The sequence below is a fragment of the Mus pahari genome, chromosome 13 (assembly GCF_900095145.1).
Source record: "Mus pahari chromosome 13, PAHARI_EIJ_v1.1, whole genome shotgun sequence".
NCBI lineage: Eukaryota > Metazoa > Chordata > Mammalia > Rodentia > Muridae > Mus > Mus pahari.
In genome coordinates, this window is record NC_034602.1 from 54,786,807 (window position 1) to 54,800,021 (window position 13,215).

At 40.6% G+C, this 13,215-nt stretch overlaps 1 protein-coding gene across 2 annotated transcripts in view; it reads left to right on the top strand.

Moving 5' to 3' along the window:
- Positions 1 to 13,215, top strand: part of Nwd2 (NACHT and WD repeat domain containing 2) — a 158,324-nt gene that overhangs the window by 82,290 nt on the left and 62,819 nt on the right. Inside the window, exon 3 of one of the 2 annotated variants that reach the window (XM_021210921.2) lies at positions 12,908 to 13,024. In XM_021210921.2, the coding sequence (XP_021066580.1) occupies positions 12,908 to 13,024 (117 nt within the window). Of the gene's footprint in view, positions 1 to 12,907; positions 13,025 to 13,215 lie in introns of those variants that run through there. The other variant, XM_029545396.1, reaches the window with a different exon arrangement.

Sequence of the window (13,215 nt, forward strand, 5' to 3'; positions counted from 1 at the left end):
CACATTATCTCCTATCTCCTTCCCAGCTTCATATCTTTTGTAAAGAACCCACTACATACAGTCCGTGCTGCCCATATGCTAGCGTGTGTAGAGCCGGAAATTGCATCATAGGAAACCTACCAATGGCCAGCACGAAGAACTTCCTGGTCCATCCAAGGCTTATTTCTCTATGTCCTACAACAACAGTGGGTGGTGTCCTTAGCAATAGGGGTCATATCTAGCTACAGTGAGCAGTTCAGCACAAGAGGAGAAATCCATCTTGTTTGGGTTGACATCTTCATATAATAACCCATGTCCTCTTGGAGCAGCATTTCTTGCCCATGCAGGATATCTCTGCTGAAACTTCTTTTCTTGTGCTTTAATTGTCTTACAGACTCACTGAGTTTCACAAGACTTCTTCATGCATCCTTAATGTTGTGTATCTACCCCACCCTCTCGTTTCCCTCACCTCCTGCTCCCATCGCCACTTAAAACCTGAGCTCCTAATATCCACCCCTTGTTCTTTCATTTCAGATACGTTCTACTAACCCCTTTTATTATATATTGTATTTTTTACTTTGGTTGCAAGTGCATAGGTTCTCGCGCTGTTTCTCCATGCGCGCCTCATTTCTGCCTGCTCCGGCAACCCGCGATGTGTTTTATCCCCTGAGTTACCAGCACACCTCGCAGGCTCTGTAACTGACACATTCTGTTCCAGTGCCCTTGGTCTCGCCTGCACCTTGTCAGCTAATCACCTTTCTCTCTTTTCTTTTGATCTAATGGATGCCTCTGTCTACCAGGAAATGCACAGCTCTTCATTGAATCGCATCACTTCACTCGGGCCAGAGGTCTAATTTGTTTAGTCACTTCACATTTCAGTGCCGTCCATCAGAGCCTAGCCAGACCTTCCCAAGCTGATACTCCCTGGGAGTATAAACATGGTACATCATTCATCACCCATCCTGTGAGAGAGCCAGATTATGAGAGTGAAAATAAATAAGGATGACAGCAGGCAAGGGAAAAGGAGAGTATGGACATGACCTTCATTGTTTTGATTTAATCATAATCCCTGCAGCATGCAGTGTCTCCTCTGAATGACCAAACCTGACTTCTTACACAATATCATTATTCCCCACTTTAGTTTGTGCTCAGGGGCGATCTTCTTGATATTTCCCCTAACTGTAGAGAGGAAGTGTTAGGGGAGATTCAGGATTTAGTAGAGTACTATTCTTTGCTAAGCCTTAATTTCTGCTAACTGCGACTGTCTCAATTATCCCCAGCAGTGGAAACAACCCAAGAGAATTTGTCCTTCTGTTAACAGAATGAGAAATAGTCTCCGATTTTCAGGTGACATTTAAGTGTCTCAGTTGAATACACTCACCACAAAGCCTTCTGTAAATCCTAAACTCACAGAACTTAAGTTTTACATTATGACTCTTCCTGTTTTGTCAGGAGGGAGGGAGGAACATTTTAACCAATGTTCACAGACCAAAATTATAACTTGTGTGAAAGATTTGCTTTGTTCATAATTACGTAGGAACCACTGAGCAGTAGTAGCTAACTCATTCGCTTACGGACAGAGTAAAGCATTTCTTCTACCTGGTCCTTAAGTCCTTCTGACCACAGAAGTTTATATCATAAGCTTAGTGTCTGTACACACACAGGATACAGCACAGTCCCTTTCTTTGCATCACTTTCATGTGTATTAAAAAGTCCCTCTAACCCTCTTTGGAGGTGAGGCTATGTAGCTGTCCTTTAAGGTCAATCACATATATCTCTGTGTCACCTCCTCACCGATATCTACTCTCTTGATCTCATGGATCATGCTTGTCTGGGAGCCTCGGGGCCCTGTCCACATAACTTCAGATGGCTACTATGATGATCAACATTGTTCAAATTAATAAACCAAAAGAATCTAAAAATCTTTGGGCGGCAAGTCTCTGGATATGTCTGTGAAGGATCATCTAAAATGGGTAAATTAACATGAGAGGATCCACCTTCACTGTGGGCGGACCCATCCTCTAGGCTGCGGTCGAATAAAATAAAAAGGAGAAAGCCTGATGAGCACCAGTATTCCTCTCTCCATTTGCTGACTGTGTAATTGTGAGCAGCTGCCTCAAGCTCCTGTTGCCATGATAGATCCCCCCCTTGCATTGCAAGTAAATTAAAACCCTTTCTTCCTTGAATGGCTTTGGTCTGTTTTGTGTTTGGTTGGTTGGTTTGGTTTCTTGTTTTTTTTTTTTTTGTTTGTTTGTTTGTTTTTTTCACAGCAACAAGACAAGTAACTGAGACATTTAGTGATTGCACACTGCCTCAGGAAGAATTATGAGACTAGCAGTGCCAGTGCTGAACAGTCTCTGACCTAAGGTCTCTGAGTCTCACAGGGTATATAGTCATGAGTTAGCACTGACCCGTGTGATATCCGCAGCCAAGGAGATGCAGGTGCTGTGGGCATGCATCATGGAGGCTGGGGGCGGGGTTAGGGTGGAAGAGGTCAATGTTCTTACTGTCTAGAATTTTCAAGAAGGCCTGCTTAAGCTGAATCCAAATGAGTGGAGGAAGAAGATCTGCTGGGGAAAAAAAAGATTACAGGAAATAGAAACATACTCATAGGCAAATTTGGAGAACTTGAAAATAAGCAGAGTTTACTATTAATTTACTTAATCCTTGCTATGAACATAGGATATGAATTCTGTCTTTCTTATTTGGGGGTGATGTGCCCACCGAGCTTCCTTCTGCTAGATTCCCATGACTGGATCTTGCTCTAATTCTGTTTTCAGCCTTTGAGGAACCTCCATATTGACTTCCAGGCTGGTGATGCACGATTTAATTCCTAAAGACAGTGCACACATGGTCCCCTTTGCCTACAGCCTTGCTAGCATTTGTCACTGGATTCTTTGATGACAGGCACAGAATATTGATCATTTGCATCTCTCTTTTTGAGAACAATTAGCTTCATTTACTCATTCATTGGTAGCATGACCTATAGAGTCCAAGGTTCAGTTTTCCAGGACTTTAAAGATTCAGGCATTATCCCACATCTGATGTACAGTTTGGTGACAGTTTTCTCCTATTCTCTGCACTGTCTGTTCACTCTGCTGTTTGTTTCCTCTGCTGGGCAGAAGGTTTTTTTAATTTCATGGGTTCCCATTTGTCGATTTCTGTAATTATTTCCTGAGCTATTGGAGTTCTTAAAAATATATCCCTAAAAGCTGGGAGTTTTTTTTTTTTTAATGTGTATGTAAAAGCCATGAAAGCTAGAGAAATCCTTTTTTTTTTTTTCAAATACAAACTAACTATAATGTGATAAGTTTACTTTTAAGTGTGAAAGGAGATCATTCCCAAGAAGGAAATGCCTTAAGCAATAAAGAGCCAGTACAATAACTAACAACAGCTCTCACTTCAGTATAGGATTTGTGTGTGTGTGTGTGTGTGTGTGTGTGTGTGTGTGTGTGTGTGTGTGTGTGTNTGTGTGTGTGTGTGTGTGTGTGTGTGTGTGTGTGTGTGTGTGTGTGTGTTTGTGTGTAGGGGGGGAATGATGGCTCAGTGGGTAATTTAAAGCATTAATACCTGAGTTGAGATACCAGCACCCAAACAAAAGCTTAGTGTAGTTACAAGCATGCCTATAATTTCTGTGCTGTGATGGGCAGAGACAGGGAAATAAGTAGGGCTTACCAGCTGCCAGCCATCAGCCACCCTAACCTCCAAGTTCAGTGTGACCTTGTCTCAAGGGAATAAGCCAGGAAGAGTCTGCCACTGGCCTCCAGCCATGCACGGGCATGCACACCCACACATCAAAACTCACACATACCTTACACAAGTTACCTCAGACATACACTCTCTGACTTTCATGTTTTATATCCAGATAAGGTTCTGTAATGTGGAGAATTGTATCAAGAAAACATTTTGATAAGCATTTCTTCAAAAGCTCTCTTCTTTATTTTTTCTTTTGTTTTTTCCTTTTAAAAAATTGTTTTATTACTTTTCACTTCTGTGGAGCCAGGTATTCATTGCAATTCTTTGTGTGCACAAGGTAATAGTTACTCTGCCATTAAACTACATCACCAGCCACTTGTGATTTCTTTTGTTTTTGTTTTTTTTTTAGTCTTTTTTTATTCACTTCACATTCTGCTCATTGCCCCCCTTCCCAGTCAACCCCCACAGTCCTCCCCCATCCCCAAAGGCTCTTTTTCAATAAGTGATAGTATTAGGGCATTATAAACTCAAATGTGATGTTTTGGAGGAAAGTAGATGGCAGGTGAAACATTAGGTTACTAACTACTTCTTACAGTTGCTTGATAGTTTTATAATGCTAGCATTTAAAAACAAATTTCATCTTATTGCTGGGGAGGATTTATTGGGGCTCTCTAGGTTGATTATTTTTGTTTTCAGATCAATTGAGCATATTATAATTAGCAGGATAAATCAGCATCCCTAAGAACTTTTTAAAAAATGAGATGGTTTTAAGTAAAAAAAAAAAAAAAAGATAAAAGTCAAATTGCTTCCCTAAGCTTTCTCCTTAAACGATGCAATAAATAAAGGCACATAAAGTGTGCTGTTGACGGGGTCTTAGTCCAACAAACAGCGAAAAGCATCATGAGAGCTGCAGTGCCCAGGCTTTACACTCAAAGCTAAACTTAATTTTTTTTTTAAGTGTATAATAAATCTTGTCTTGTTGAGCACTTTCATTCCAAGTGGTTTTTACCAGTTATTGATCATGTAGATAGATGGCACAACTATTTGCCCAAAATGGAGTTTTGTATTGCATAAGTTCAGTGCCTCCTGTATTTATTCCAGCCCTGTCTTTGAGGTTGCTTGATTTTATCTTTTCTCATCATTTAATTCCCATAAAGACATGCGGGAAAGAACAGTTTAATGGAGAAAAATTGAGGGCAGGAGAATATTTAAACAAAGCTACTGAAGTGTTAAAAAAAAAAAAAAAAATAGGCAGTTTATGAAGAAGGCCCAGAAGAGGGTACCAGTAACCGAAGTGTAAGGATAATAGATGCAAACACTGAGACAAAAAACAATGTGGCAGGTAAGTCACAGGATGCTCTGCCTTCTGCAGTACACTTGATGAATCAAAGAGCCCTATTGGAAATGTTTATCACAGACATTTGGTCTGCACCTACTTAGTTAGATCTTAATGATTGCCTTTAATAGTCTACTACTTGGTTTAAATAAACATCCATTACTCTTGCACCCATGTACTCTATGGGCAGGGAATATAAGAACACTATAAATTATAAAATCAAAATATAAAAAGATGTACAGAGGCTCCTTTTGAAACAGCTTTATTGAGATTCAGTTTTAAGCTGTATGACTCAATGGGATGTTTTTGTATATTCACAGTTATGTGGTAATTAGAATCATCAAATTTAGAACATTTTTCACCCCAAAAGAAACCCTGTGACTGTAATAGAAACCCACCTCTTCCCCCTCCCCACTTGAGCTGAGGAACCACACTGTTTTATGTTCTATGATTATGTGCCGACTGCTCATATCAGCAGAATTGTATAATCTGTAGCTCTGTGTAACTGGCCTCTTTTAGTTAAGGCTTGCATCATTCACCTGCATTGTAGCCTCTAACCATATCTCATTACCTCACTGGTTGTTTAATGATCATGTGGTAGAATGCTAGGTTGTCCCTACATTCTGGCTACTATGAGTAATAAATGTCCCTACTAATATCTAAGCACAAGTGCTCATGTGGACACATGTGGTCATTATTCTTGGGCTGGTTTCTCTGGATAGTATTGGTGACTCACATGTTAACCCTGTTTGACCACTTCAGGAACTGCTAGACCCTACACAGTATTTGAGCCACCCAGAATGCGTGGAAGTTCCAGTCTCTCCTCATCAATCTTTTTTGTTTCAGACACCCTGGTAGATACATAATTGTGATCTTACCTTGGCTTTGACTGGAGTTTCCCTGATAATGAATAATACAAGTATCTTTTATGATTATCTGAAATGTGTATATACTCTTTGGAGAAGGATCTACTCAGATTCTTTGTCCACATTTAATTATTATTTTTCTATTATTATAGAGTCAACATTCTCTATGTATGTATTTTGATGTTCTGATTTATAACTTCTTCCACTGTGTTGTTATTACCTCCATGTCCTTGCTGTCTACTCTTGTTTTTATTGGCATATAGTTGTTGTACACTGTACTGAGTTTCCTAAGGACATTAGCATGCAATCACCTGATATATTGGAACACACTCCCCATATGCTCCCATCCTCCCCTTTGTTCCCCATCCCTCCGCTATCAGTCCTCTCTATCCCCCTAAATAGCTTTGCTCCTACTTTCATGTCAGATATTCAGCATGCGATTTTCTGTATCTATAACAATAATTAAGTGGTCAGCAAGATAGCTCTGCAGGGAGAGGAACTTTCTGGGCAAGCTTGGCAGTCTGCCTTTGATCTCTGGAGCCCACATAGAGGAGGCAGGAAAGATTGACTCCACAGATTTGTCCGATTCTCCACACAAATACTATGGCCATCCCACACCCATAGCCACATTCACATTTTAGCAGACACCTCAGTATTTTACTATACAAAAATATGTTTTGTGTGTTTCTTTTCTAACTATCCTTATCAAATCTCCAGTACAGGGCTGAATAGAATGTGTTCCATCTGGTTGAGAGACCGTCTGTTTCTGTTTCTACATTTTTAGGTATTTTTATCATGGAATAGGGTCCAAATTTATCAGTTCTTTCTCTGTCTGTTGAGATGATCATGTAAATGTGGGCCTTCACTCTATTAGTACAACATAATATATTAGCCAGTTTGTCTAACATTTTAACCAACCTTGAATTCCACGCAAATCTTACTTGGTTGTCTTGTATAACCCTATTTCTATATTTCTATACAAGTAGATTGGACTTTCTAATATTTCAGTGAGGATTTTTACCTTATAGTCATAAAAATATCAATCTATAATTTCCTTAGAATTTTTTGTATAGATTTGTACCTGATTCATACTGTGCTTAGAGAGGGTACTCTCTCCTTCAAATTTTTGGAAGTATTTGTGAAGAATTGATTTTAATTCTTCTTTAACTGTTTGACAGATATTACCAGCATGTCCATCTGGAACTGGGTATTTCCTTTCAGCAATATTTAATGCATCATTTACTATTTGATTTCTTCACAAAGATACGTGTATATAGAATATGTGTTTTTTTTTTCTTGAGTCAGCTCTACTAACTTGTGTCTTGCTGGCAATTTTCCAATCTCAATCTCATCTCAGTTAGCTGACTGACACACAGTTGTTTCTGATATATTCTTTTGTGCTCATTATTCCTCTAGAGTGAATAATAATAACATGTGACTCCTGGTGTTAGCAGTTTGAGTCTCCTTCCTTTAACACTATTTTAATTTCCATTAAAATGTCATTTTGTTAACCTTTTCAATAATGCTTTGTTTTGTTAGTTCCCTCCATTTTTCTAACTTACACATTTCCATGATGAGCTATTATTTCTCACGTTTTGATTAGCTATATTGTTCCTGATTGATCTTCATTTTTTCCAGTTCCTTAAAAAGGAAACTCAGTCATTGATTTTAAATGCTTTAATACAGTTCTTTTTAACTACAATGTTTTTTTTTTCTTGATGCTACTTTGACTGCCTCCCATAACTTTGGCATGCTATATTTTCATTTTCATTTGCCTAAATTTTTATTTCCCTTGAGACCTCTTTCTTGACCTATGTGCCATTTATAGATCCTGCCCTTTCTCATTTGTCATCATTTGTGAGAGTTCTCTTACTAGTTATGTTATGGCGTGTACACCTTTATGTGGTCTGTCATTCACTGTAGTACTGTCTCACAGAACATGATTTCACATCCAGCCAGTGTTAGTTAAGAAGAGATAGACAGGGTCTGTGTGTGACTGTTCTGTTGTACAGTATACAAGCAAGAGAATCATTCATGCAGTGATGAATTTGAGTGTGTTTGATGCTTTATTGACTGATGGCTGAAAATGTCCTGTTTGGGAGGCTGAAGAATTGGCTCAGTAATTAAGAGCACTTGTTGTTCTTGCAGAGGACCCAAGTTCAATTTCAACACCCACAAAGGCAGCTCACCAGCATCTACTAACTCCAATCCCAGGGACTCCGGCACCCTCCTCTGACCTCAGTGAGCACCAGACATGAATACAGTGCACAAACATACATGCAGGCAAAACACTCATACACACAAAATAATAAAAAAATAAATTTTAGAAAGAAATAATTTTTGAAATATCCTGTTTCAACATTTACATTATTATATATTATATCTAAGTTTTTGACAATAGAAATTAAAATATCCAAATAAGAGGCACTTTCTTTTTTATTACATTTTCTTTATTTACATTTCAAATGCTATCACTAAAGTTCCCTATACTCCCCTCACGCCCCTGCTCCCCTAACCACCCAATCCCACTACTTGGCCCTGGCCTTCCCCTGTGCTGGGTCATATAAAGTTTGCAAGACAAAGGGGCCTCTTTTCCCAATGATGGCCAATTAGGCCATCTTCTGCTACATATGCAGCTAGAGACACAAGCTTGGAGGTACTGGTTAGTTCATATTGTTGTTCCACCTACAGGGTGGCAGCCCCCTACAGCTCCTTGGGTACTTTCTCTAGCTCCTCCATTGGGGCCCCTGTGTTCCATCCAATAGCTGACTGTGAGAATTCACTTCTGTGTTTGCCAAGCACTGGCATAGACTCACAAGAGGCCGCTATATCAGGGTCCCTTCAGCAGAATCTNGCTGGCATGTGCATTAGTATCTGGGTTTGGTGGCTGATGACGGGATGGATCCCCGGATGGGGTAGTCTCTGGATAGTCCATCCTTTCATCTTAGCTCTAAATTTTGTCTCTGTATCGATATCCTCTCATGGGTATTTTGTTCCTTATTCTAAGGAGGAATGAAGTATCCACATGATGGTCATCCTTCTTGGTTTTCTTGTGTTTTGCATAATGTATCTTGGGTATTCTAAGTTTCTAGGCTAATATCCGCTTATCAGTGAGTACATATCTAGTGACTTCTTTTGTAATGGGGTTACTTCACTAAGGATGATATACTTCAGATACATCCATTTGCCTAAGAATTTCATAAATTCTGCTTGTGGACGTTGTACATCGTGGTGCGGAGCCTAGTGCGCACCACGATGTACAACGTCCACAAGCAGAAAACGGTACCTCTTGAGTTTGTATCTACAGTGATTTCCAGACTGAGGCTCACTATAAGCGCTGCTTGTGGACGTTGTACATCGTGGTGCGGAGCCTAGTGCGCACCACGATGTACAACATAAAGTTTGCAAGACAAAGGGGCCTCTTTTCCCAATGATGGCCAATTAGGCCATCTTCTGCTACATATGCAGCTAGAGACACAAGCTNNGGGGNTACTGGTTAGTTCATATTGTTGTTCCACCTACAGGGTGGCAGCCCCCTACAGCTCCTTGGGTACTTTCTCTAGCTCCTCCATTGGGGCCCCTGTGTTCCATCCAATAGCTGACTGTGAGAATTCACTTCTGTGTTTGCCAGGCACTGGCATAGCCTCACAACTGCTTGTGGACGTTGTACATCGTGGTGCGCACTAGGCTCCGCACCACGATGTACAACGTCCACAAGCAGATCTTTGAGGCTTTTCCCCACTTTATCCTCTATCAATTTCAGTGTTTCTGGTTTTATGTGGAGGTCTTTGATCCACTTAGACTTGAGCTTTGTACAAGGAGATAAGAATGGATCGATTCTCATTCTTCTACATGATAGCCACCAGTTGTGCCAGCACCATTTGTTGAAAATGCTGTCTTTTTTCCACTGGATGGTTTTAGCCCCCTTGTCAAAGATCAAGTGACCATAGGTGTGTGGATTCATTTCTGGATCTTCAATTCTATTCCATCGATCTACTTGTCTGTCACTGTACCAGTACCATGCAGTTTTTATCACAATTGCTCTGTAATACAGCTTAAGGTCAGGCATGGTGATTCCACCAGAGGTTCTTTTATTGTTGAGAATGGTTTTTGCTATCCTAGGTTTTTTATTATTCCAGATGAATTTGCAAATCGCCCTTTCTAACTCTGTGAAGAATTGGGTTGGAATTTTGATGGGGATTGCATTGAATCTGTAAATTGCTTTTGGTAGGATGGCCATTTTGACTATGTTAGTCCTGCCAGTCCATGAGCATGGGAGATCTTTCCATCTTCTGAGATCTTCTTCAATTTCTTTCTTTAGGGATTTGAAGTTCTTATCATACAGATCTTTCACTTCCTTAGTTAGAGTCACACCAAGGTATTTTATATTATTTGTGACTATTGTGAAGGGTGTTGTTTCCCTAATTTCTGTAAGAGTCACTTTCTAAACCACTCAGAAAGAATATGATCAATGTATGTACCAAATTACTAACTGCAGTCCTTTCTGTCTGATTTTCTTCATAGATGACGTCTGTGTCCTCCCGAAACTCAGTAGCACACTGCTATGTTCTCTGGAATTCAGTGGCAGGCATATGCTGTTCCTCTGCTGTCCAGCCTAAGAGTCAGCACTTGCAGGAGCCAGGGAGCCCTTGGGAAACTGAATATTGCATCTTCATTTATTCATCATTAATTTTAAATAGTCCCAGCTAGAGTTTCTCCAATTGATCAGTAGAGTTCTCAAGTCCTTGCCAGATATCCCTCCTTAAAAATGTGTGGTTAAACCTTACAATGGAGCTTAAGTAGAGGCATTCCTCAAGTCAGAGTAAGAGTATATATCTCTCCTTAATAATGTGTGGTTAAACCTTACAATGTAGTCTAAATAGAGGTGCTTCTCTATTTAAACGTGATAGTTTCAGATATGCCAGAAGTCCTGGAATGGACTGTAGAAGTAGTTTTTAGAGATATATTGTCTATGTGAGCTTTGGAAATGGAGTTACAGATGCTCTGGTCCACCATCATGGATGCTGGGATCCTAATTCTGTGGTCCTCACAACTGAACAGCAAGCACTCTTCACCAATGAGCCATCTCTCCAGATCAATCCCCTGCCCATTCCTCGTGGAAATATTTTTTTAGAGAGATACTACCATAGACCTAAAACCTCAAATTCAAGGTGTCAGATATCTAGTAGAAACACAACCAATGTGGGAACCACAGCCAAAAACCCTGGAATCTGCCTGTATCACAGAGGACTCCCCTTCTGCTTGCTTCTCACCCAAACCCATGACTGCCACGCCTACTTCAGTGGTGGCTCACAACAGGCCTAAAAACCTGAAGGAGTCCTGAGGAAAAGAGTCTCAAAGAGATTCAACCTCCTGGAGTCCTGGCATTTCCAATAATCTATATACACGAACCCTATCCGCATGCTAGTATGATGTATGTTCTCTTTCAATATTATTAATGCCTTTAAAGATCGAATTTTTACCATAAGGTAAAGTTCCCACCAGTCAGTGTTCCAAAGTCCTAAAAATTCCTTAAAGCCAGGAGCTGGGAATTCAGTATTTACCAAGACCTAGGAAATAGGGGGGTTGTGGTATTGCATTATTCATGGGAAGGTCTGCTAGTGCAGAACCCCCTGGTGCTAGCTCTCACAAGGCTCAAAGGAGTAGCACAAATTGTGACTAAGGTGTGAAATCCTTACCTGTCTTTAGCTGACCCTAGGCAGAACTGCTTTATCTTAACTGTAAACATTACCTGGCTCCTGTAAGTCCCTTTGAAGTCATTACTCTGTTTTGTGTCAAGTAACTTCAACTTTACCTACTGTGACATCCTACCCCTTTGTCCTCTGGACTTTATAACACTGGTGTTCACTTTATGAGAATGCATTCAGTTTTACGCCCTCTCTCCTGTGGACTGTCCATCACTCATCAGCCAAATCCTTGCTCACCTGCAACCAAGAGACCCGTTCCCCACAGATTGGGGACCCAAAGTGAGGTCCAGTCTGTGGCACATGACAGAGTCTATAAGAGAGGCAGGAACTCTCTCTTTCCTGATGTGGGAAACTAGGGAAGAAAAAGCAGAAACCTTCAAAGCCTCGGGCAGAAACAGTTGCTTTAGATAGGAGCCATTCTGTGTTAAAAATTTGGAGATGAGGGGGTGATGCAACCTCATAGAAGCAGGGGGAGGGGTGAGATAGGGGGTTCCAGAGGGGAAACCAGGAAAGGGCATAACATTTGAAATATAAATATGTAAGATATCCAATAAAAAAAAGGAAACAGTTGCTTTATGCAGATAGTGCTGAGCAGACTCGAGCAGCTGGTGAGCTGACTTCTGAAAGTTGTTACAGACTTACAGAATCTTCCCAAGAAGTGTTTGAAGTCAGGATATAGAGGTTCCCATTATCTTTCTCTCTCAGTAAGGCACACCTTTCTGTTTTCCAACAAGGTTCTTCAGATAAGTATTGATGAAAGCCAAATTGTTCCCAGATAAAACAGATGTAGTCAAAGTATCTATGCTCTGGAATAAAGTGTGATATTAACAGAAAGGGAGGGGTTTTTGCTTGTTTTGTTTCTTTTTTCTTTTCTAAGGAAATGTAGGTATTTAATCAGTGTCTCTTCTTATATTAGGATGTACAGTACATAATAATGTACAGTGTGATTTTTCACAAGTAATGTGGTGAATTATCCCAGACACATTCATTTTTGCTAGTTTGATGTAATTAAAAGCTACACTCCAGAACCTTTCAACATTTAGCATTTTCTTTTCTCTGGGCCTCTGTGATTCCTATATCAGAAACAAAATAAGAAATTCAGTGCTCATTCCCAAATCGTCATGGGGTAAAGACATGTCTCTTTTGATAGAACTTGAAAATTAGTACTCACCCACCCACCCCCACTCCCCTCTACCAAGGGAGTGCATGCTGCAGAGAGAAAAGTGGACAGCCACACTAGCTGGACATTGTGAACCAGACTGGAGGCCACGGGTAAACTTCCCTGCAGGGGAATTAACGCTGCTTCGTCCATTTGTCTGCAGGTCATAGATCTCTACTGGGGAGTTGAGGAAGATGAATGGGACAGCCCCGAGCTGCAGAAGATGCGCATGAAGCTGCTGGAGGAATGCTTGAAAACTTCTGCAGGTCCATGCTTTGTTGTGGGTATAAAAACACTAATGCTTTCTATTCCATCGCGAGAATGTGAGAATTTGTGCTCCTTGGTGGGGATTAGGTTTGTGGGGTTTATTTTGGTGGTGGTGGTTGGTGGTGATGGTGGTGGTGGTGGTGATGGTGGTGGTGGTGGTGGTGGTGATGGTGGTGGTGGTGGTGATGGTGGTGGTGGTGGTGG